Source organism: Bidens hawaiensis, unplaced genomic scaffold (genome assembly GCF_021521415.1).
Source record: "Bidens hawaiensis isolate Kalapana, Puna unplaced genomic scaffold, B.hawaiensis_p1.1 tig00017162_1, whole genome shotgun sequence".
In the NCBI taxonomy this organism is placed as follows: Eukaryota; Viridiplantae; Streptophyta; class Magnoliopsida; order Asterales; family Asteraceae; genus Bidens; species Bidens hawaiensis.
The window spans coordinates 272,653-295,606 of record NW_027492597.1 but is presented as its reverse complement, the minus strand read 5'-3'; the positions used below and the strand labels follow the sequence as shown (position 1 = coordinate 295,606).

At 37.9% G+C, this 22,954-nt stretch overlaps 1 protein-coding gene across 3 annotated transcripts; it reads left to right on the top strand.

The window, feature by feature from the left end:
- The first annotated feature begins 1,066 nt into the window (after positions 1 to 1,066).
- On the top strand, positions 1,067 to 21,973 carry LOC143553291 (lysine-specific demethylase JMJ26-like). 3 transcript variants are annotated; one of them, XM_077043313.1, is made up of 13 exons: positions 1,067 to 1,234; positions 1,910 to 2,917; positions 2,990 to 3,111; positions 3,193 to 3,286; positions 3,376 to 3,508; positions 3,597 to 3,660; positions 3,747 to 4,464; positions 5,151 to 5,480; positions 5,807 to 6,163; positions 6,232 to 6,304; positions 6,388 to 6,473; positions 21,566 to 21,685; positions 21,837 to 21,973. In XM_077043313.1, the coding sequence occupies exons 2-13, from the start codon at positions 1,916 to 1,918 to the stop codon at positions 21,912 to 21,914; spliced, it is 3,177 nt and encodes a 1,058-aa protein (XP_076899428.1). In that variant the 5' UTR covers positions 1,067 to 1,234; positions 1,910 to 1,915; the 3' UTR covers positions 21,915 to 21,973. The 3 variants fall into 3 exon arrangements, with proteins under 3 accessions (XP_076899428.1, XP_076899429.1, XP_076899427.1); XM_077043314.1 differs by lacking the exon at positions 1,067 to 1,234 and adding an exon at positions 1,370 to 1,390; XM_077043312.1 differs by lacking the exon at positions 1,067 to 1,234 and having other exon boundaries at positions 1,767 to 2,917.
- The last annotated feature ends 981 nt before the right edge of the window (positions 21,974 to 22,954 follow it).

Here is a 22,954-nt window from a genome sequence, read left to right as displayed (position 1 = left end):
AATATAAAATAACTAAAACACCGCTACATTCTATTGTATATAATATAAAAAATTTAATAGAAACCTAAAGTACATCAATGTATTTATAGTCAAAGAGTATTCACATTGGAGTCTCTATCTCTGTCTCTTAATTTAACCAAAAACTACAATTTGCTTTCTTTAAATTTTGTTTATTTTTCAAAAACATTCAATATCCAACCCATTATCTCTAGTTCTCTACCTTAATAGGGATGGCAATGGGTCGGGTTTGGGATAGGTCTAGGTATTCCCAGACCCGGACCCGATTATAAAACCCCGTCCCAGACCCGTCGGGTATTTATCGGGTAAATACCCATCGGGTATCGGGTATACCCGCGAGTTTCAGGTAATACCCATTAGTTTATTAAAAATACCCGTCAGGTATGTCCAACTCAAATCCCATCGGGTTTCTGTCGGGTTTTGAAAATACAACAATATACTCTAATGGGACGGGTAAGACCCGTCCCAATTATGTCGGGTATCGGGTATTCCCATCGGGTTCGGATTTCACTGCCATCCCTATACCTTAATCACGAACAATTATTTTTTTATCTTTATCTTTTTTACACATTTAAAACAAAATATAAACGAGAGAATAATACAAAGATGTAATTTAGTTTTTGATAACATTTTGTTCATTAAAGAGAATCAAATGTGATGTTTTAATTTTCTCTTCTATATTTTTTCTCTTATATATACATAAATACTTCAATGTAAATGTTCTCATATTCAATCCTTTATATTTTGTTATGATTTATGAATGCATAAAATAATGAAAAATTAATCAAATAAATGTTTACAAGTAAGACAAAGATAAAGATGAAGAGTTGGATGTGAGAGTTATTGAAATGTAAACAAATTTAAAGAGAAAAAAAAATACTCCGTTATGTTTCTTTGATAAAAAGTTAAAGATAAGGATGAGTCTCATATAACAAAAATGAAAAAATAAAATAATAAGTAAGCAATTTATAGATAGCGTGGTCTATTTATGTAGCCTTAAAAAAATAGAAAATCTCATGGTATCTTTATATTTTATACTTGTCTCTCAACCTCCATAAATACATCGAAGAATTCGATCGGAAAATGTGTAATTCCTCTTTTATACTTTGACCTAATTCCACCTGCAATACCATCCGATCGCTGCAAAGTCTATTCAATCGATAGTACCAATTCACGTGATTCCGTCCGCTCAAACATACTCGATCTCACAAATTCGGTGAGTAATTCGTAGTTATTGCTTTCAGTTTCGTTTATTTCAGATTAAGCTGTTACTCGTTCTGTTTTTTATCTCGATTGTACGTAAATGCGAGCAGTTTTATACAAACGCATTCGTCTAGACGGTGCATGTAGTTGAAGAATTTGGATGTTTAAGGTGTGTGTGCAAGCTCAATTAGGGTTTATATGCATGTGATGATTGAATATTGATTTGTTGACTCTGTTGTAGTTATAGAGCAATTGTTTATTTGATTAATATTTGAAAGGGATGTCTTTGTTGAACCTTAGTTTATAGAAAGTCAATTATTTGTGATTGTTTTATATAGTGTTGCCTATACTGTATACATGCAGATATTAATAATAACAATGGTGCATATACATAAATACATAATAAGTTTCTTCGAATTTTAGATTTCTGGTTAGTTGATTCAACAGTGTTTGACTCACTGTTTTATATAGTCAAAATGACTCATTGATGACAGGGATAGCATGTTGTACAATTTTTGTGATTCTTTGAATCGAGTAGTAGCAGATTGTAGCAAAATTATGGCATTCGTTCGGTATAATTTAATCGAGTTCAGTTTTGAATGATGTAAAAATGCTACATGATTTGATATATGACTTTGCACGTCTTGCTGTTTTGCTGAATTTATCTACCTATTTTGTGTGTTGGCAGTGAAGAATGAAGGTGGAGGTTATGTTTCAGAAGGAAAGTCAAATAAGTAGATATGCTACAGTTGCTACTAACGAAATAAATGTGTGGAATAAAGCCTCAACCAGTGTTTCTGAACTTGAAACAAAGAGAAAGGTTATGGATTTTCGAAAAGGGGTTGACCAGGGGTCAAAAATGAAAAGGGCAAAAACTTCTAGGCAGAAAGAAATGGTTAGTAGTCCCAGCAGTCCGCCTAAAATATGTATTTCTAGCGATTTTGAGGAGGAAAACACACCAAAAACCAATAAAGTAATCAAGACAGTGACAACTCGTGGAATCAAAGGGTTATATAATAAATCAAAATGCTCCTTAAGCAAGAAAACATCTGTGAAAGTTGAAAATGACGATGGTGACTCTGATGAGGATTATAATGAGGAAGAAGATGACGATGAAGATGAAGTTGAAGATGAATCATCATGTAGAAGATCGAAGGCTTCAAAATATAAAGGAAAACATGCTGATTCAAGCAAGGAAGAATCTTTAAACAAAAAACAATGTTCAACAACCAACAATCAGGAAGAGGAACTCACAGACAGCAATAAGAGCAAACAGAGTGATGTTAGCAGCAGCCAACATGATGCACGGGTATCAAGAAGGCGTCGTTTTGTTTCTAACAAAAACCAACTTGTAAAAAATGGTATGTTCTATGGTGTATGGGTAGATGATGATGATGAAGATGAAGTAAACGAGTATGATACTGAATATAACATCGATGAAGATGATGATGATGATGATGCAAATGTATTTTCATCAGCAATGAATAATGTTAAGACAAAACGAAGCATCAAAGGCAAGAGAGTGGAAAAGGATATTGACTGTATAGAAAAGAAAAGTCAAATGTCTTTTGTGAAGTTTAATTCTAGTAGAAGCAGTAGTTCAAACGATACAATAATGAAAAGAATAAATAACATCACAGGCGATTGTAGTTCTGCTTCATCAGGTGGAATATCTAGTACTGTTATCAACATCAAGGTAAAGATTCTCTCTTTGATCCTCTTACATTTTTATAGTTTTCCCCTTATATTCACCACTATAATCTAATAGGATCAGAAAAATGGAAACGAGGATTCGAAGTGTCATCAATGTAAAAGAAACGATAGAAAGTTTGTTGTTCCATGCAAAAAATGTGCTAAGAAAGTATACTGTATCCAGTGCATCAGACAATGGTAACTCCTATACTAACATCCCTTCTTTCAGAGTTTTACCTTTTCCAAATTCTCATTGCTAATGTCACATGATATTGACAGGTATCCTCAATTATCAGAAGAAGAAGTTGCAAAGTTATGCCCTTATTGTCGTGGAAATTGCAATTGCAACTTGTGCTTACACTCAAATTTAAAGGTTTGATTTTTCTGCAAACATTAACATGTCACTAAACATCATGTTAAATATGTTATGGCCATCTCATTATGACACTTTCCAAACAACAGATGCCAAGCATAGATCTCACCAGCGATGAAAAGTTACAGCATCTTCACTATGTTATCCAATCACTCCTCCCATTTCTAAAGCAAATTTGTGAAGAACAGAAAGACGAGATAGCAGTCGAAGCGCGCGTTCGCGGTAATCAAATTAAAAAAAAAAACCTTTATAACCCTTTTCTATGCAATATAAATAATTTTGCAGCTTTAACGTGTTCGTTTATTTGCAGGGGTATCAGAATCTTCAGTTATAGTACAACAGACTAAATGTTTCACCGATGAACGCGTCTTTTGGTAAATTTTTCATAAATAATGTTATTAAGTTATAAAATAATCGAGTATATCATTTTCAACTACTATAATTTTGTGTGGTTTCACAGCAACCAGTGTTCAACATCAATCATTGATCTTCATAGAAGCTGTCCAAAATGTTCATACGAGCTATGCCTTAGTTGCTGTCACGAGATACGAAACACAGGTCTTCATGGTCAAACAAAAGTCAACTTTGGGTACTCATACAGAGGTTTCGATTATATTCACGGGGGCGACCCAGACCCAGATCCAGACCCGCTACAAAATTCTTTTCATGTAAAAAGTTTAAGTTGCCCCAGTGATTCTGAAACTAGATGGGTGGCTAATGATGATGGAAGCTTATCTTGTGCACCAAAAGAGATGGGCGGATGCGGCAATTGTTTATTGGAGCTCAGACACATCTTACAAAATGACTGGCTTTCAAATTTGGAATCAAAAGCCGAGTTTCTATTGAATAAGTTTAAAATTGAACAACCGGATATTATGACGAGCTTGTTTACGACTGGTGGGAAGATGTATATTGAAGCATCCAATAGAAAAGATTCAGAGGATAACTGCTTATATTATCCTTCTTCAAAAGAAGTTGTTAGTGGTGAGGAGCTTATTCGGTTTAGACATCATTTGGCTAAAGGTGAACCCATAATTGTAAGGAGGGTTCTAGATCAGACACGTGGTTTGAGCTGGGAGCCCACGGTTATGTGGCGTGCCTTATGTGAACACGTGGATCCCAATGTGAGTTCAAAGATGTCACAAGTGAAGGCAATCGATTGCTTGGCTGGTTGTGAGGTAATTCAAGCTTCTCGTACGAGTAGTTACAGACTTACAGGCAGCTGGTTGTGAGCTACTCAAAATCGGCTCGCTAAAAGCTCGATCGAACTGAGCTTATTCAAGCTCGAGCCTTAAGTTAACTAAATGGTGTATATTGCGTTACTAATTAAAATTACAAGTATAAAAAATATATTTAAATAATTATAAGCGTATGTAAGTTAGCTGGAAAATGATAAACGGGTTGATATTAGGCTCAAACCAAACAAAAACTGATATTTTGGTTTTTGAATGTTTGAAACCGTTCGGTTTTGGTCGTTTTGGTTTGGGTTTGGTTTGGCTTTGGTTTTTTCGCTTTCGCAATTTTGGGCCAAACATATATGGGCAAAATTATGAAGATGAGTCTAAATTTATGTGTTAGTTAATAATTAATTCGTTCTTCTACATTTGGGCTAAAATAAGTGGGTTGCACTATATATTAAATTGTTATATTAATGAAAATAAAAAATTAAAACCCTATAAGTTTAATAGGTCAAATACGTTGACAGCTGCCCAACGTCTATTTTTAATGCGTACAACCTCCTGAACATTTAGCCTATCCTTGTAATAATATAGAACAATCTAATTTGGTTTTCTATTTTACTTTATTTGAAGTGTAATTTGCAATATTAATATATACAAATTGCTTGTTAATTGTTATTTTGCAGGTTGAAATTAGTACTCGGAAATTTTTTAAAGGTTATGCAGAAGGAAGACAATATTTGAACTCGTGGCCCGAGATGCTAAAACTAAAGGATTGGCCACCATCTGATAAGTTCGAGGATCTTCTACCGCGCCATTGTGATGAGTTTATCAGTGCATTACCTTTTCAAGTATGCACTGATCCTAGAACGGGTTTTCTCAATCTTGCTGTAAAGTTACCGCCAGCTGTCATAAAACCTGATTTGGGTCCAAAGACGTATATTGCATATGGAATGGCTGAAGAGCTTGGAAGAGGGGATTCTGTGACTAAACTTCATTGTGATATGGCAGACGCGGTATGCTTTTATATTTTTTTCTCATTCGTAATTACACACTTTGACATGGGTTGGGTTGGTCGGATTTAGGCTCAAACTGAACCGAAAACAGAAAATTTGTTTTTTTTTTTTTAGTTTTTGAAAGTGGTTTGGTTTTAGCTTATTGGTGTCTTACGATGGGTTCGCTATTAGGGCTTGAAGTTTGGGGCCGAAAAAGAAAATAGCACAAATAATGGAATATTGGGCCTGATTAGTTGAACTAAGTTTTCTGGGTCGAAAAAGAATATGGCACAAAATAAAGAATTTGTCCCTAGCTTTTTTTGTTAATTAATTATTGTGACGTGCAGGTGAACATATTGACTCACACAGCTGAAGTATCTGTAAGTACCGATCAAAAGATGGCAATCCAAGAGTTAAAGAGACGGCACCGGTCTCAGGATGTAAGAGAAAAAGAGGGTTCACTCTATGAATGTGTTGCTGGATCTTGGGGAAGGAGTGAAGAATATAATAATGTTTCAAGCATAAATAAGGAGGCAGTCAAACAGAGTCAACCTAGTGACATTTCACATGATTTTGATGTTGCTGAGGGTACAGCTAGTGCTCTTTGGGACATCTTCCGAAGAGAAGACACAACAAAGTTACAAGAATATTTATTGAAGCACTCCAAAGAATTTAGACATACATATTGTTGTCCTGTTGAGCAGGTAATATATACTACTAGAGTTTGAATTTTTTTTGGGAAACTTCTTTAGGGTTTATGGGTTTTTTGTAGGTTTATCACCCGATTCATGATCAAGCATTTTACTTGACGGAGGAACATAAAAAGAAGCTAAAAAAGGAATATGGTTAGTAGTTAGTACTTGTTAATTTAGTTTCTGTCATGTAAATTTATAAAAATTAAGTAATTGGGTAGTTGTGTGTACTTTAGGTATTGAACCTTGGACATTTGAACAAAGTTTGGGAGAGGCGGTTTTTATTCCCGCTGGATGTCCACATCAAGTGCGAAATCTCAAGGTAAGCGTTCCTCTTTTAAAATTAGTACATAACCAATTTATGGATCGACTCTTTTAAAAAGTTCACTTTCACTCTGTCCTTTAAATGGCAAATTGTTTTTCCTTGTCCTTTTAACTAACAAATCATTCATTTTCTCCGCCAAATCCTGGCATGTGCTATGTGCTAGACATGAGGCAACCTCATAAATTTAGATCTTATTAAAACCAGCCACCACCACTACCGTTAGTTTTCAAATGGTCTGCAGCCACCGCCATCATGTTGGCAACATCTACCACCGTCTCCGCCGACAACCATCGCCATCACGTTGGCACCATCTTCCTACACGAAACCCTAAGTTCCTAACCCCAACTCGGAATCCCTAACGTGAACCAGCCACCACCGACCACCTTCCAAATGTGAAAATCGAGACTTACACCCATCTGAAAATCCTGCACACCTGCGAAACCCACCAAAAAAATGTGACCAGGAACACCCATCGATCTAAGGTTCTCTCCCCCCCCCCTCTCTTCGCGTCACCGCATACCTGCAACGCCCATGGGCACCCAGATCATTTTAAAATAAAAAAATGGGGTTCATTAGTCTTATAATTTTGCTAGATTTATTATTATTATTGTTATTATAATATAATTACTATTTTGCTCTCATGTGGCTAGCACATGCGAAGGGGGCTTAACTCCCTTTTTGGATGGCCGTTAGTCAAAAGTGCAAAAAACGAGACAACGTCATTTAAATGAAAGAGAGTGAAAGTAAATTTTTTAAAGAACCCGGTTGATAAATTGTCTATGGTTAAAGGACAAAATTTTTAAGATTTTGTTTTAAATAAATGAGTTATCTTTGGGTTTATTAATTTCAACACACTGACATGACATGATTTGTATCCATGTAAAAATGTGCTTGTGGACACAATAAATCAATACTATTGTATAAATATGACAAACTTAGAAAATTAACAATTTAGCACTATTGTATAAATGTAATAAAAATTTTCTTATACTATATTTTTCTCAACGACGCAATGTAATAACTATACTTAAAAATAATAGTTTATAAGATCACTCACATCAGAGTTTTCGTTTTGTTCTCCATCTTTGTATTTTAGAAATTTATCTTGTTTTTCTTCTCCATTTGAATCTTCATCTCCATCTCTAAATTTAGAGATTTTCCTACGGTATATCTTTATATCGAGATTCACTAATCAAATATCTATTTAAATATCGCATCTTAAGCGTTTCGGTTTGTACCTCAAGCAATGAGAATGAAAAAAATATAGAGATGAGTATCTATCTCTATGGTGGAGTTAGAATAAGAAGACAATGTTTTCTAAAAAGCCTAAGGAGAGATGGTGTCATTAGATAGTGTGTTAAGGGTTAAGGTTAAATCTAGTTAAATAAGCATTATGTGTTATATTTTAGGTCTTCACATACTTCATAAAAACCCTAAACTTAAATTCTCAAAATAGACCATTTGAGGAGAGAGTGTCTCAAAATAGGCCAAAAAGTTTTAAACTTCCCAAAATAAGCTGTCGAAATCCATCTCCGCCGTGACATTTGGTTTACCACTGATGATTTTCGTCCCCCAATGGAATAGTGACACGTGTAAAGATGTTGACCCCCGCCCGTGAGATTTCAAAGGAAATCCGTTTGACCCGTGAGATTTCAAGCCAAAATAGTCTCCTCTGTGAGTTTTTGAAAAAAATTAGATCCACCTCATTCCACCATTGATTCACCACCACCACCATCGTCACTTGCCGGAAAACAGAGAAGACAACGGAACCATTGATTCACGCCACCGCCACTCTCCAGAAACCGGAGAATACGACAGAACTATTGATTCACTACCACCGCCACTTGCCGGAAACCGGAGAAGACGACGAATGCAGATATGTTGATGTTGGAAGACGACGGAGTTGATTCACCACGAAAGGGAGGCTCACACGAAGACAACGGTGGCAGGATATGCTGATGTTGGATGGTGAAGGCGACGGTGGCCAGATATGGTGATGTTGGGTGGTGAATACGATGGTGGTCGGAGATGGTGAATGCGACGGTGATTGGAGATAGCGTAAACATTTCAAAGAAGGTGGTGGTGGTGGTGAATCAAAGAAAAGAGGTGGTGGTGAATCAATGGTGGATGGAGGTGAATTCAAACTTTTTCCAAATCTCACGGAGAAGATGGTTTTCAAGGAAACAGTTTTGGTATCAAAATTCACGGGTCAATCGGATTTTGCTTGAAATCATATGGGCTAGACGGATTTGGCTTGAAAATTTCACGGGTTAGACGGATTTGGCTTGAAAACTCATAGATTTGGCACGAACCCAAATGTCATGGCGGAGATAGATTTGGCATTGAAATCTCATAGGTCGATGGATCATTATTGGAATTTTCAAAATTTTTTGCCTAAATTAGGAATCTCTCTCCTCCATTGGCCTTTCCTCTCTAAAATGTATAGTTGTGGAGAGTAATCGTAAATCTATATAAAACTATTCATCCTTTTCTAGAACTATGTAAAAGTGTAGGAAAGAGAAAAAAATAAAATAAGTGGTTGAGAGTAATATATAAACAGAAAGAGAAATGATAAATAAATAGATATAGAGATAATTATGATGAATGGGATGTGGGTGTATATATATATATATATATATATATATATATATATATATATATATATACTAGCTTTAGAACCCGTATGATACATGAGATTATATAAATTAGATAATTATGATGAATGGGATGTGGGTGTTTTTCTTACGCAATATCTTTATAATCACAAAAAAAATTGCACCTATGATTTTATAAGTTGTAACTATATTTTAATAAAATAGTGAATTCTAACAAAAGATAAGATATTTCATTACAATGACATAACAAAAGAACATCATATATAAAAAGCATGAATAACGCACTCTTTTATATTATAGTTTCGAAAGAGATTGATTGAAACTCCATTGATCCATATATGTTAAAAGAATATGTGAAAATAAAATTGTTATTCGTTCATAATTTATTTTCTGTATTTATCATCTTATATCTATAAATATTGTTCATTAAATTTTACAACATTCATCTCCTACAATCAAAAGTGTATATAAATTGATATAATAAAAATAGTAGACCTGATTTCATTAAATATATAAATATTTTGATTATATTTACATAAATACCCGCATATTTAATATAGATCATTAATTATTTGATTAAATGATGAATTGATATGTTTAGATTACAATGACATAAATAATTTATAATTTTTTAATTAAAAATAGATAAATTATTTGAGCGGTAACATAACAAATTTATGTTAGGAATAAATCTTCAAGTGATATGTGTTCCAAGTTAAAATAAAAAAAAAATGTTAATACATTCTTGAGTTAGATCGGAAGGAAAAAATAGAAAAAAATTTGTTAGTTACAATTATGTCCTTATAGCAACATAGAAAAAAGAATTGAAATAGGATAAATTAGTAATATTGTAACGGACTATAAACTTTCCTTCACAATTATGCCATATTTGGCAGGAAAGTTTTGAAGGAAAAAAGTCCTAAGGTTTCTTTCCATTCTTTTTCTTTTCTTTTAATAAAAAAACTCAAGAATGAGAAAAGAAAGTTTGTTTTATCTTTTTATTTTCAAACCCTTAAATAAAAAACTTAAGAATGCAGTGTTAGTTAAATTATAAGGTGATAGGTGTTGGAAGGGATGTGAATGCTCTCATCTTTATATCTCTAGTCTCTAAAGTTTTATGGATAGTCACTATTCACTATACACCGTTTGCTTAATTTTTGTATATGTTATAGAATAATTGTTGTTTGTGAATGAGATAGAGATAGATATGGAAAATGAGACTGTAATTTAAACAAAGTTTAGATATAATGATGACATGCAATTTGTAATATTCAATTAATTTATAAAATATGTAATTTCTAATATCTACTGTTTGTAGTATAGTGATAGGAAGGTTTGGGTTTTTCAGTGGAGACTCAAGTTCAATCCAAACTCGTGTCATTTTTAGTTGATTATGACAATGAATGATTTGAACTAGACATTGTGAGGTTGTTAGTTCGAATCCCAAGTCAACCTGGGGTTTCGCCCCACTGTGTGTAACGCTAAAAAGTTCTACTCATGCCATGATACAACAACTGTTAAGCGGTAGCTGTTGGTATGATTACTTGGGGAAAAGGCCTAAACCAAACTCTGAAGGCAACGTGGATTTGGTCAAGACAACACCAATTTGAGTAGTGTGGTAGCCTAAACACAATAAAATCGTTTTAAGAAAAAGAGAGAAGTTAATTTATCGGAATGAAGATAGAGGTCCAAAGTCCAAACTAACTAAAATAACAAGTGGAGAATTATTCCACGTAACTAATTGTTGCGTTGCCCCTCCATTATATTTTTAATAATATTTTACATAACTACACGTTTCCTTTTTTTCATGAAGAAAAGTTATCAGGCCAACCAATCCATAATTCATTTATTTCTAACTATCGAACCCTAATCAAGCACCTGTCTTATTTTCTCCATCTAAAACATAGTTTCAAGCTTTAGGATCTTCTTAACGTATAGCATCTCCCTTACTTTTGGACCAAGATGCTCGCCTCACCTACACTTGATCAAGACATTTGCTTGCGTGTATTCAAGGTTACTAGTGGCGTGAGCGCCCACGTGGTCACCTAGCTAGTATAAAAACAAAGAATATGAGTAACACTTGTAAGTGTGAAACAATGAGAATGAACGCCATGTGAAAGCATGGATGAGCAATTTTGTGTCGAGAACTGGTATTGTCACCAAACCGACACTGACCTAACACCATCGGTTTCAGGTCTTTGGTTTTGGTACCATTAAGGTTTGGGTGTTTTTGGTACCTTCAATAGTACTGATACCGACAAATACCAAACCTATAAAGGCTTCGCCCTCATTCCTTTGTGAAAGAAAGAAGTTGCATGAACATGAGGTTTGTCTTGAACCATGGTTGTGTGGTGTGAGATAGGCATTACAATTCGACCACCCTCACCAAGCAATCCATTGCTTTTCGACGTCCATTCATTTCCTTTACTATAATAGTATGTCTCATGGCTATTTAAGTACAAAAACGATACCGCGCATCACAAGCGTATGATGTGCATGATGTGACAACGAGTTTGTGTCGTAGCAATCACAGTTGTAAAATTCCCGACTAGACGCAGTTAATCCTAATCCTGGTTAATCTCATTTAATTCTGATTAGCAACTAGCACTTTCTACAACAATGGATGTAGTAGGCGGGTAACAATTGGACCTGAACCTTAAATGTCGTTCGTCGAGCCACTTTTTTTGAACCAAATACCCAAACAAACCCAACCCAAAAAACCGAGCATTTATTGCCTTAATTTCTTATACCCGAGTTCTCGTTTGGTGTCTTAAGTATTTGAAATGTTATGTTTTGAGAGGTTGAACATTATCTTATAAAATAGGGAAAGTTAACGCACAAATGAAATTAACGTGTTAATTGTGAGAACCAAGTAGAGTATTTATATATACATGTAAAGTAATTATGTAATTACACCATAGAGTAATTACATTTACTTGTATATATAATTACTCTAATTGACTATCACAATTAACACCTTAATTTCATTTGTATTTTATTCAAACCCCATATAATATTGTCTATTGATATTTGAATTTTGATGATACTTTGTGATTTTTTTTTCATTTAACAAATAAACCCGAAAACTAAACTCGTCCCAAACTAACGAGATCCCGATCAACACGAACTTTATATGGGTAGGCTATAGTCACCTTTTTCCAAGCCAAAAACATGAGCAGCCTCAACCAAACCAAAAAATAAAAATAAAACCTGAAGAACACCCCTAGTTACAATTTCATGAAGTACATGTGATTCCCCCTCGGTCTAACATCGAGTTGCTAACATTAAAAATGTAATGGGGGATGTGCTCTAATGCGACGCCTTATGCACTTGACCAGAATTTAAACAAATTAAACCATCAAAGCTCCACATGCCTTTAAAACAAAGGTATGTTTTGGTCGAGTGATGATGGACAAATATCCCCATTATTAGATTCATACAACGACCAATGGGAGTGTGCAAGCAAGGCTCATCGAAAACCATAAATCTCATCTTGATTTTAAAGGTTTTTTTGTTTCTTTATTGTAGTGTAACATTGAAAACTCAATTCAATTGTATATCAAATTTCCTTGTCAAGTATATATTCTTCGTTTTGTATCTTTTATGCTTTAAGTAGTGTAATGAAAAAAGAGATGCAACAATTTTGTTTGCATAAAGATCGTTAGTAAATCAACCTCCTTTTCAATAAGGACGATGGTGGCAATAGCGGTGGCGGTGATGGCTAGGTTGTGGTGTTAAGAAAGAAGAGTGAAATGAAGAAAAAAAAGTGTGAATGAATTGTTTTTTGGATGAGATTCCTCGTGTAATCATTGATTCCATTTTATGGATAAACCAAACCCTAATTCTCATTCCCTCACACTTTCGACACATCTTTCTTGTGTATCAAACACTGTGTTTCACTCTTTTGGATTTTGAAAGTCATTTGATTTTGGTCTTTTCAATTTTCGTTAATTAATAATGAATTGTTTATTATAAATTTGAGTTAATTTAAGAATTGAATTTGAAATATAAGTTTATAAATTCATTTCAATCTTGTTTTTTCGATTTTAGTTGCCCCCCAAACCATACGTTTGGTTTTTTCAGTTTCATGCATATCCTTATTTTGTGCTTTCGCTCTAAAAGCTTTGACCCCAAGGCTCCCTCGAAATCAATTTGTTTGTAAACTGTTGAATCCGACTAAGTCAACTAATGTTGCTAGTCGAGATCTTGCATCATAGTTTGGTTTTGACGGTTTAACATTATGATAAATCTAATATAATTTCGTTTTTAGTCATTGGTCATGGTCATTCGAAATTGTGAATTTTTATTTCACCACAAACGCACCTATTGAGCCTTGTGCAACTAAATCGACAAACTTGTCCGTTAAGCAATTGACTGATTCAAAATCCTAATAATGTTATTAAAAACTTGAGAATATGTCTAATTTAAAATCAAAAATCTTTTGATATGACCCCTCAGAGTGATGCGGCAAGAATTCGATGGGTAACTATTGGGTTTGTTTACGTATTAACACTCGTTATAGCAACCAAAAGAGAAAACCCAAAATATAAAGTTACAATATGCCAAATGGATATTGACACTTGTTTAACATCAATTGAAATGCATACAAATGATTATTTGTTCCGATAATGTCAGTGTACCGATTTTGTATAGTCGAAATTGTTTGGATTGTCATGGTATCGACACTTGCATTATGCACTATAGCATTTAGCTTTGCTATAAAAAGTTGTTCATCATCATCATCATCATCATCATCATCCTAATACTCGGTATATCCCACTAATAGGAAAACTATGGTAGAGTCTGAAAAGGGTAACATGTAACAACCTTACCTCTACCCCGTAGGTATAGAGAAGCTACTTCCGATTATAAAAAAATTACATTATTAATGAAAAAGTAATTTAAATGATAAATAATGGGCATAGTTGTATCGTATAATTGGTGAAATTGAAACTTAAAAGAAGCCCAACCAGTTTTAGGCAAATTGTTGCATTCTCAGCCTATTTTTTATATTTGTGTGATGGGGTTTTGTAAATTATATGGTATGGTTATGAGTTGTTGTGAGTAGATGAGAGAGGAAATGTTATATGGGAAAACTAAATTTGGGGTTTCACTGTTCATACCGTATAATATTTTATAAAAGTGGTTGTGAGTGAAAGAGAGAGAAGATAAATGATAAAGATATAAAAATGTATTATTTAATTAAACATGAGAGAGAAAATACAGTGATTTTTAGTGTATTTATATGATATACATGGATATCTGGTAGGGAACGAGCTGGGAATGCTCTTAGAAATTAATAAATAATGTAGTACAAAAATCTTAACTTTAAAACGTGTAATTATTAAATCAATCATTTAAACCAAAAAAAAATAATAAGGCTGAAAGTTTTAAACCCAAATTTTGACGAATAGTTTGTTCTTGGTAATCGTTCAACATTGGTAACCATACTGTGATATGTTTTAATTCAATCATTGAAGTTGGTAACTGAAGAAACACTAAGTGACCCCGGCAGATTATGGATAATCTTAGGGTTAAGTAGATGTTTCCCACGAGGGTTAGGTTCGGCAAACATGGTTATTCTTCTGATAACCTGCAAAACAGACACCGTGAGCTCGTCACTGAGAAGGGGGGACCTCCTTGTGACCACCCTCCGGCGTGAGAATCAGACTAGATTGCTCTGAATATAAGTGTATATTAAGAGAAATAGCTAGAGAAGATAAGATAATATCAGATGATATAAGATAATATAAGATGATGATACCGTTCCAAGGTGCTGAAGTATTTATAGCCGAAGGTAGGTTTCCAAGCAGGTACAGCCAGCTGTATAATATTCCTTTTCCACCAACTGTGGGCTACGTACGTGCCATGCTGGTGGTTGGTGGGTAGGCAGCGGCTGATAGTGACATGGCCGGCTTGTACTATTCCTTTTCCACCAACTACAGGCTATGTACGTGCCATGATGAGGATTGGTGGGTAGGCAGCGGCTGATAGTACATTTTGTACTAGAGCGTGCTCCTCCTCGTACTGTTGTCGGTGAACTGTCACCCTGTGATTGGTTCATGGGCTGCTTTGGTCAGATCTTGTCTATTTTGTCCATACCTTGGCAGGTATAGTACAAAAGATCTTCCAAAAGCGTACGGACTGGCTCATTTGGGCGGGAGTATTCCCGCCTTGCTCATTCCTTCTTCAGGTGACATTACTGAATTATTAAGAGTTAGTGCCTTGTGCGTGTAGCCTTACTATTAGTGCGGGTAGCCTTCCCTCATGGCTTGTATCCGCAGCTGCGGGAACAGGCGGGGTACTTTACCACTGGGAGGCTTTTCCTGCGGGAACAGCTGGCGTACTACGCGTAAGGTCTTCATCTCTCTGAGCATGGTGGGTCCTGCGGATCCAGTTGGTCTTTGCGCAGACGTCCCTCTTCAAGGTGAGTCTTGCGGGTCCAACTGGGCTCTGCTGGGACCTACCTCTTCAAGTCCCCCCAGTCCATTGTTCTTCTCATGAATTGTTAATAAGTGAGGTGAACTTTTGGACTTAAGCAAGGGGTTTTGAAAAGGGTTTTTAGTTTTATGGTTTTCCGTGGGGATTCTTCCCGCGGTTTTCCTAATGTCACTCGCAGAAATTCCTGACTTTTCTGCCTGATCTTTGGTTATGATGCGGGTAGGTGTTTAACCCCTTCGCACGTCGAGAGCGTTGAGTTTCACTTGCATAGATTCTTCACGAGGTTTTGGTAGTTTTGGACATAGTGATCAGTTATGTTAAACCACCAATTCCGCCTTGAAGTTTCAAACAAGCTAATTCTCAACGTTTCCGCTATGCGGAGGTGTTATTTCCCTTTCCGCAAGCACGGTCCATAAGATCCTTCTTGGCTTCAATTCCCTGCAAGTGCTAAGTATGTGAAGGGTTTCGCCTTGACACTGTACCCGCACTTGTGTTACGGTTTCTTGTTTCCCAAGGTATCTTGTTAGCTTTGATTCCCTGCAAGTGCTAAGTATGTGAAGGGTTTCGCCTTGACACTGTACCCGCACTCGTCTTATGGTTTCTCGCTTTCCAAGGTAAGGGGGTATATTCCCTCTTATTTTTGAATCTTTGAATCTTTTTGAACCTTTTTTAAATTCGAAGAGTTGGTGAAAGGATAAGAACAGTCCAAACTGTTGAAGGGACGTTAGCGTCTTCCGACGGTTTCTTCTGACTGTTTCAGGACGTGCAGGAAGTTATGGCGACGTGACAGTATATGGTCATTCCAGACGCTTTTTCAGGCGCGTGGGCGCGAGTTTTACGGCACGCGTCCTGTCGACAGCTGTTGCCAGCTTGCTTTTCACGTGTCATCTTCTCATTGCTCCAGCGCTTTCCTCTCTCCTCCGCATTAAATTCATCGCATTCATTGCGATGAGTATATAAAGGGAGGAGAGGATGCATCTCAACTCACATTTTCACTTCCTTCTTCTTCTAAGCGATTTCCGGCGAATACTCTAACTTTTTCGTCGAGCATTCTCCTGAAATCGTTCTCTTTCCTTCCCATCTTCCTGACCTCTTGGATGGATATCCCTTAGGTTCGGGTGATGGGTTTGGCGGCTACCGGCCTGTTGTCGACCCTACAGGTGCGTAGGGTTATTTTGGCCTATTATCTTTTTTTTTATCATTTTTTCCTAACCGTTTTTTGTTTTTGCAGTTTCGGATTCCAGTGAGGTGTATGTTCCACGGTGGAACATCCGCTGGGGAACAACCCTTCGAACGGCTGTGGATTGCGTCGATTGGGCGCGTCACGCAGCCCCAAGCGGTGCGTTGCGGGAGGTCATGTCTAGCTACCAAGAGGGTAGGCTAACGAATGAGCTCCGAATCCTCCTTGCCCGGATGCAGCCGCGCGTCGAGTTGCTTTGTCGTGAAAACGACAAGTTAAAGACGGCGCGTAGCCTGGAAGTGGCTTAGGCGCGAGCAATCCGGGAGAAGAATAAGAGGCTTGCCGCCATTACTGCAGAGAAGGAGAAAGCCTTCAAGGACCTTCTGGCCCGTTTCAAGGCTACCCAAGCTGTTAACGAACAGCTTAGGTTGGCTAAGGAAACTGCGCGGAACGCGACCGAGAGGGCCACCAAAGCTGAAGCCATTGCTGAGCCTCTGCGCGCCGAGAATGAGGAGCTTAAACCCAAACTAGAGAGGCTTCAGCAGACTCATGATGCTTTGGCTTTAGAAGATGCCAAGAAACTCCAAGAGCTCCTGGACCAGAAGGGTATGCTTGACCGCACTGAGCGTAAGCTGAAGGGCGTTGAAGAGGCTGCTGCTAAGGAAGTGTTGCTTGCCAACCTTAACAAAAATGAAGCCGAACGCGCCCGTGACCAAGCTCAAGCTGCCCTCCAGGAAGCTCTGATCACCAAGGAATGGCTTCTACGAGAAGCGTTGTCGCAGGTATGCGTAGCTTCATAATATCTTTACACTTTTCTTTATACTTAGAAAAGTTTTTGATACATATATTTTTTTTTTGTAGGTTGTACATCGGATATTCACGAACACATCTTATGACGATGCCATGAGCGCAGCCCTCAACGCTTCCCATGAGGATGGGGAAAAGGCTGGTTTCCTGCTTGGTCTGGGGTTTGTTGAGAAGGGCATCCCGCCTTCTAACTTCCCTCTTTATGACGTGGACACTGAAGCTGCTTACGACCAAGCAGTGAACCAGTATGCTGTCTTCCCGCATCCGGTGGTGGAGAAGGTGAACGAAATTGCTGCTGCTGATGATGGGCTAACTATTCTCAAGGCTTTCCTTGAACCGCCACAGCCAACTGATGGTGCGGGTTCAAGTGGGTTTGGAGGGAGTGGTCCTGAAGTTTGAACCTTGAGATCCCTTCCCACCGTTGGGATAGATTTACATTTTTGAAGGCGGGTAGATACCTGGCCATTCTTGTAATGTTTGACTTTTTTATGAAATATAAATGTTTGTGCGGGTATGACCGTCACTTTCACTTAATGACTTGCTTTATAAACGTTATATGACTTGCTCATGCATATTATAGTTTAATTTGGCACTTGTTTTGCCTCATAAACAATATATGATTCGCTCATGCATACTTTAGTTTAACTTAGCAATTTTCCAAGTGTTTTGAATAAGTTAACCTTTCGACGCGTGGTTGTCAATAGGTTAGTGTTCAGTTTCCTCTATCATGATTGTGCGGGTAGGACCGTCACTTTCATTTAGTGGGATGACCAAACTTCACCTATAACTGACCTGCGTGAAGATTTTCCTCATCTTTTTAGAAATTTTCTAAGTGTTTTGAATAAGTTAACCTTTCGACGCATGGTTGTCAATAGGTTAGTGTTCAGTTTCCTCTATCATGATTGTGCGGGTAGGACCGTCACTTTCATTCAGTGGGATGACCAAACTTCACCTATAACTGACCTGCGTGAAGGTTTTCCTCATCTTTTTCTTAGAAATTTTTACCGTTTTTTGTGTTTATGCGGGTTTTGCCGCCTTCCACACGCAACGACTTACTTCCCCACTTATTTATGCGCTGAATACCGGCATATCAGTGTGGTCAGATCATAAGTATAAATGTAAGACCATCAGCGTCAATGTGATAAGGAGAATCAATTCCATTAGAAGTGGCTCTAGGCCTTTTTTTACAAGTTTGGAATTGATCTACATGCAGCCTGTGTAATTGAGCTCCCTTCCATGTTCTTGGGATGGGGGTGCCATCGAGCCTTTCGAGCCGATATGCGCCTGGTTCGGAATCTCGTTGTTTACGCAGTATGTAGTCTCCAACATTGAAGCTGCAGTTTCATTCGTGTTTTCCCCAACTGGAGTTCTACACGCATTAGCATGCTTAGCGTCCATTACGCCACGAGGTGTGTGAGTTTCCCATCTCTGAAAAATGCTTCGACGACGTCCTTCAAGGATACGCATTCCTCCGTGGTGTGGCCTTTTGTCCTGTGGAAGTCACAGGATTTGCTTTGATCAGCGTTTAGACGCTGTCGGATTATTGGAGCCTCTGGCCATGGGAGCCTCTCGGTGGCAAATATCTCGGTGACGCTTTTGGTGAGTGGCGTCCATCTGGAGTTCCGGTTCGACAACTGCATGTTATCCTTTCCGCCTAACCGAGGGTGCGAGCCGGATGAGGTGTCAAAGTTTACCCTTGAATGCCAAATACCAAGCTTCCTTTTTTTGTTTTGTCGGGCGGTAAGGACGTTGTTTTCTCTTGTTTTCTGAGTGTAGAGGTTTGTGATCTGGGAAGATCTCTACCCAGTTGCTTTTCCGTTTCCGCGAAGCGTTTAGCTGCTGTCATGATGACATCCCACGTGGATGGCATGCCATCTTTACCCGTCAAGGTGCGGATGAGCTCTGGGTCTTCCGCGCCCTGGATAAAAGCAGCGCGAACAAGATCTTCGCTAATAGTGCCCAGACTTAGCTTCTTTGAATTGAAGCGCGTGATGAAGTCTAGTAAAGACTCATCTTCCTCTCGGATGCAGTTGAGGATCGTCCATTGCTCTTCGGTATACTTTCTTTGTTGACTGAAGTGTTGGCTGAACTTCTGCTGGAAGTCTGCCCAATCGTAGATGTGGTGGACCAGTAGACGGTCAAACCACGCTCTGGCTGCCCCAACAAGCGTCATTTGGAACATGTAACACCACGTGGGTTCCGTCCAATTGCTGACGGTTGCCCCCGCTATGAATCTGTTCAAATGATCGTCTGGGTCAGATATACCATCATATGTGCCTATGTTGGACATTTGTTTGGCACTTTTCGGGGCAATTGCTTCCGCAATGTCCCTTGCAAATTTGGACGTTCCCGCATTTGCAACAGTTGGTCTGAAGGTTTTAGAGAAGTCACGTGGGTTTCCACCCGCGTTTTTTGGTTTAAAAGTTTCTCCAAAATTTCTTCTGTGGAAATCTGCTTGTTTACGCTTCCCTTTCGCCCTATGGCGCGGGTTTGCGTCACTGTCAGATTCTTCCCAATCTTCATCATACTCGCACTCATTACTCACGTTGAGCTGTTGTCGAGTGTTTCCGAACTCGTCATTAGCCTGTTGGAGTGAACGTAAACGTTCATCCAACTCAGCTTGGAATTCTTTCTGACGTGCTTCTGCCCACGCTTTAACTTGATCAAGTGTTTGGCGGGGGAGCCTCGTTTGTTGTTTCTCTAACTGGGTATCAATGAATCCCAGGGGAGGATTGTTTACTGCACTTGCCCCGGCTTGGGTAACCGGGGTAGTGTTCGTAAAAATTGTGTACTCGCCGGTGTTCCCCCCAGTAGCTGGGGTTGTGGTTACCGGAGTTTCTTGGTCACTCGTTGGCCTTGGCATCGGAGTAACCTTAACCATCTTTCCAGAGGTTTTGAAAAAACTGAAAATTAGTTCTAGCTTTTATGCACGGATGGCGCCAATGAAGAAACACTAAGTGACCCCGGCAGATTACGGATAATCTTAGGGTTAAGTAGATGTTTCCCACGAGGGTTAGGTCCGGCAAAGATGGTTATTCTTCTGATGACCTGCAAAACAGACACCGTGAGCTCGTCACTGAGAAGGGGGGGACCTCCTTGTGACCACCCTCCGGCGTGAGAATCAGACTAGATTGCTCTGAATATAAGTGTATATTAAGAGAAATAGCTAGAGAAGATAAGATAATATCAGATGATATAAGATAATATAAGATGATGATACCGTTCCAAGGTGTTTGAGTATTTATAGCCGAAAGTAGGTTTTCAAGCATGTACAGCCAGCTGTATAATATTCCTTTTCCACCAACGGTGGGCTACGTACGTGCCATGCTGGTGGTTGGTGGGTAGGCAGCGGCTGATAGTGACATGGCCGGCTGTGTACTATTCCTTTTCCACCAACTACAGGCTATGTACGTGCCATGATGAGGGTTGGTGGGTAGGCAGCGGCTGATAGTGACATTTTGTACTAGAGCGTGCTCCTCCTCGTACTGTTGTCGGTGAGCTGTCACCCTGTGATTGGTTCATGGGCTGCTTTGGTCAGATCTTGTCTATTTTGTCATTACCTTGGCAGGTATAGTACAAAAGATCTTTCAGAAGCGTACGGACTGGCTCATTTGGGCGGGAGTATTCCCGCCTTGCTCATTCCTTCTTCAGGTGACATTACTGAATTATTAAGAGTTAGTGCTTTGTGCGTGTAGCCTTACTATTAGTGCGGGTAGCCTTCCCTCATGGCTTGTATCCGCAGCTGCGGGAACAGGCGGGGTACTTTACCACTGGGAGGCTTTTCCTGCGGTAACAGCTGGCGTACTACGCGTAAGGTCTTCATCTCTTTGAGCATGGTGGGTCCTGCGGATCCAGTTGGTCTTTGCGCAGACGTCCCTCTTCAAGGTGAGTCTTGCTGGTCCAACTGGGCTCTGCTGGGACCTACCTCTTCAGTAACAGTAAAGTTAAAATATTGTTTTAAGTTTTAACATCATGATGCATCTTTGTGTGTAGTGTATATACACACAAATTATCACAAAGTTGTAACGTGTGCTTCTTATTTGCAGTCATGCACCAAAGTAGCTGTAGATTTTGTTTCGCCAGAAAACATACAACAATGCATCCGACTCACAGAGGAGTTTCGTAAGCTGCCAGTTAATCACAAAGCCAAAGAAGATAAACTAGAGGTAACATACAATTCACGACTATATTTAAGTTATCGTTATCACAGTCAAAACATTTAACTAGTTAAGTATAAAATTGTTTGCTGGGCCTGCTTTGTTCGACTAGTAGAAAGTAGAAACAACAGTTGTAACCCTAATCTGGTTTGTGTTGCAGGTAAAGAAGATGATCATATACGGGATGCACCAAGCTGTCATTGATTTTGGGGAGTTAACCGACTCTACAAGGACTTGACTTAGTTCTAGCATTCTCAACTTTACGAGATTTATGTTTTAGTTACAACTTGTGGAACAGAAAATGAGACATTGGATTTCAATTTTGGATAGTAATTCTAAATGGGACGGGTTAACCTGAACCCGACATGTTAACTCTTAATCATAGTTTAATTTATAATATATTTTCGACGTCTCTAAAACAGTAGGTGAAATTACCCATATATAATCTCTACTCTATTTACCTTTTCTTTTTGGATGGCTAACAAACACCCTCTAAAACAACTCTTAAGTCTAAATCATTGTCCATCATACGATTCAAACCCTCATATAAACTCTATTTTACACAGCTTGGCACCGCTAGAGCAGAGATGGCCCAACCATTTTAGAGGCCTAAAGCAAAGAAAAAATACGAGGCCTTTACCGGAAGCTAGAGAGACGAAATGACAATTTACAATTTCTAATTTTCAAATTACCAAGCTTTTCCGTGTTTTGGTATATGAAATTACAAATTTTCAATTTTGTTTTAATAAAAGCGTTTGATTTATGTATAATATAATCAAAAAGAAGCATTAAATATTAATTTAAAAGCATCCAACTTTCTCGTGGAAATAAACAACTGCAAAATGAATAGAAAATAAGAAACACCTAGAATTGGAAAAAAAAAAGATAAAAAAAGAAGGCTTCTTAGAACAATCGAATGTGAGTAATGAAAAAGGTTTTATGAAGTGGAACGCATGCAATTTAACCACCAAGCCACTGCTATAAATATCAATTGTATGTTTTTAATAAGCATTTCGGTATATATACAAATATTTAAACGTTTTAAACGGAAGCCTTATTTTCTCGGGGGCCTCAAACCCTAGCTTTAGCTGATAATACTGTAGGGCCGCCCCTGCGCTAGAGACCCTTTAGTTTTAAAATTTAACATAACACCTAAGGGTGTGCGTAACACCAAATTAACTAAAACATAACCAAATAATCAGATGAAACCGTATAAAAAATCAAAAGATTAAATGAATATTTGATAATCGACAACGGTTAAGAAGGTTTTCATGTCCA

Bases quoted from the DNA above. Each gene is read 5' to 3' on its own strand.
- LOC143553291 (XM_077043313.1), top strand. From the start codon at position 1,916: ATGAAGGTGGAGGTTATGTTTCAGAAGGAAAGTCAAATAAGTAGATAT. The intron at 3,661-3,746 runs GTAAATTTTTCA...GTGGTTTCACAG, and splicing joins ACCGATGAACGCGTCTTTTG to CAACCAGTGTTCAACATCAA. The intron at 6,164-6,231 runs GTAATATATACT...GGTTTTTTGTAG, and splicing joins ATTGTTGTCCTGTTGAGCAG to GTTTATCACCCGATTCATGA.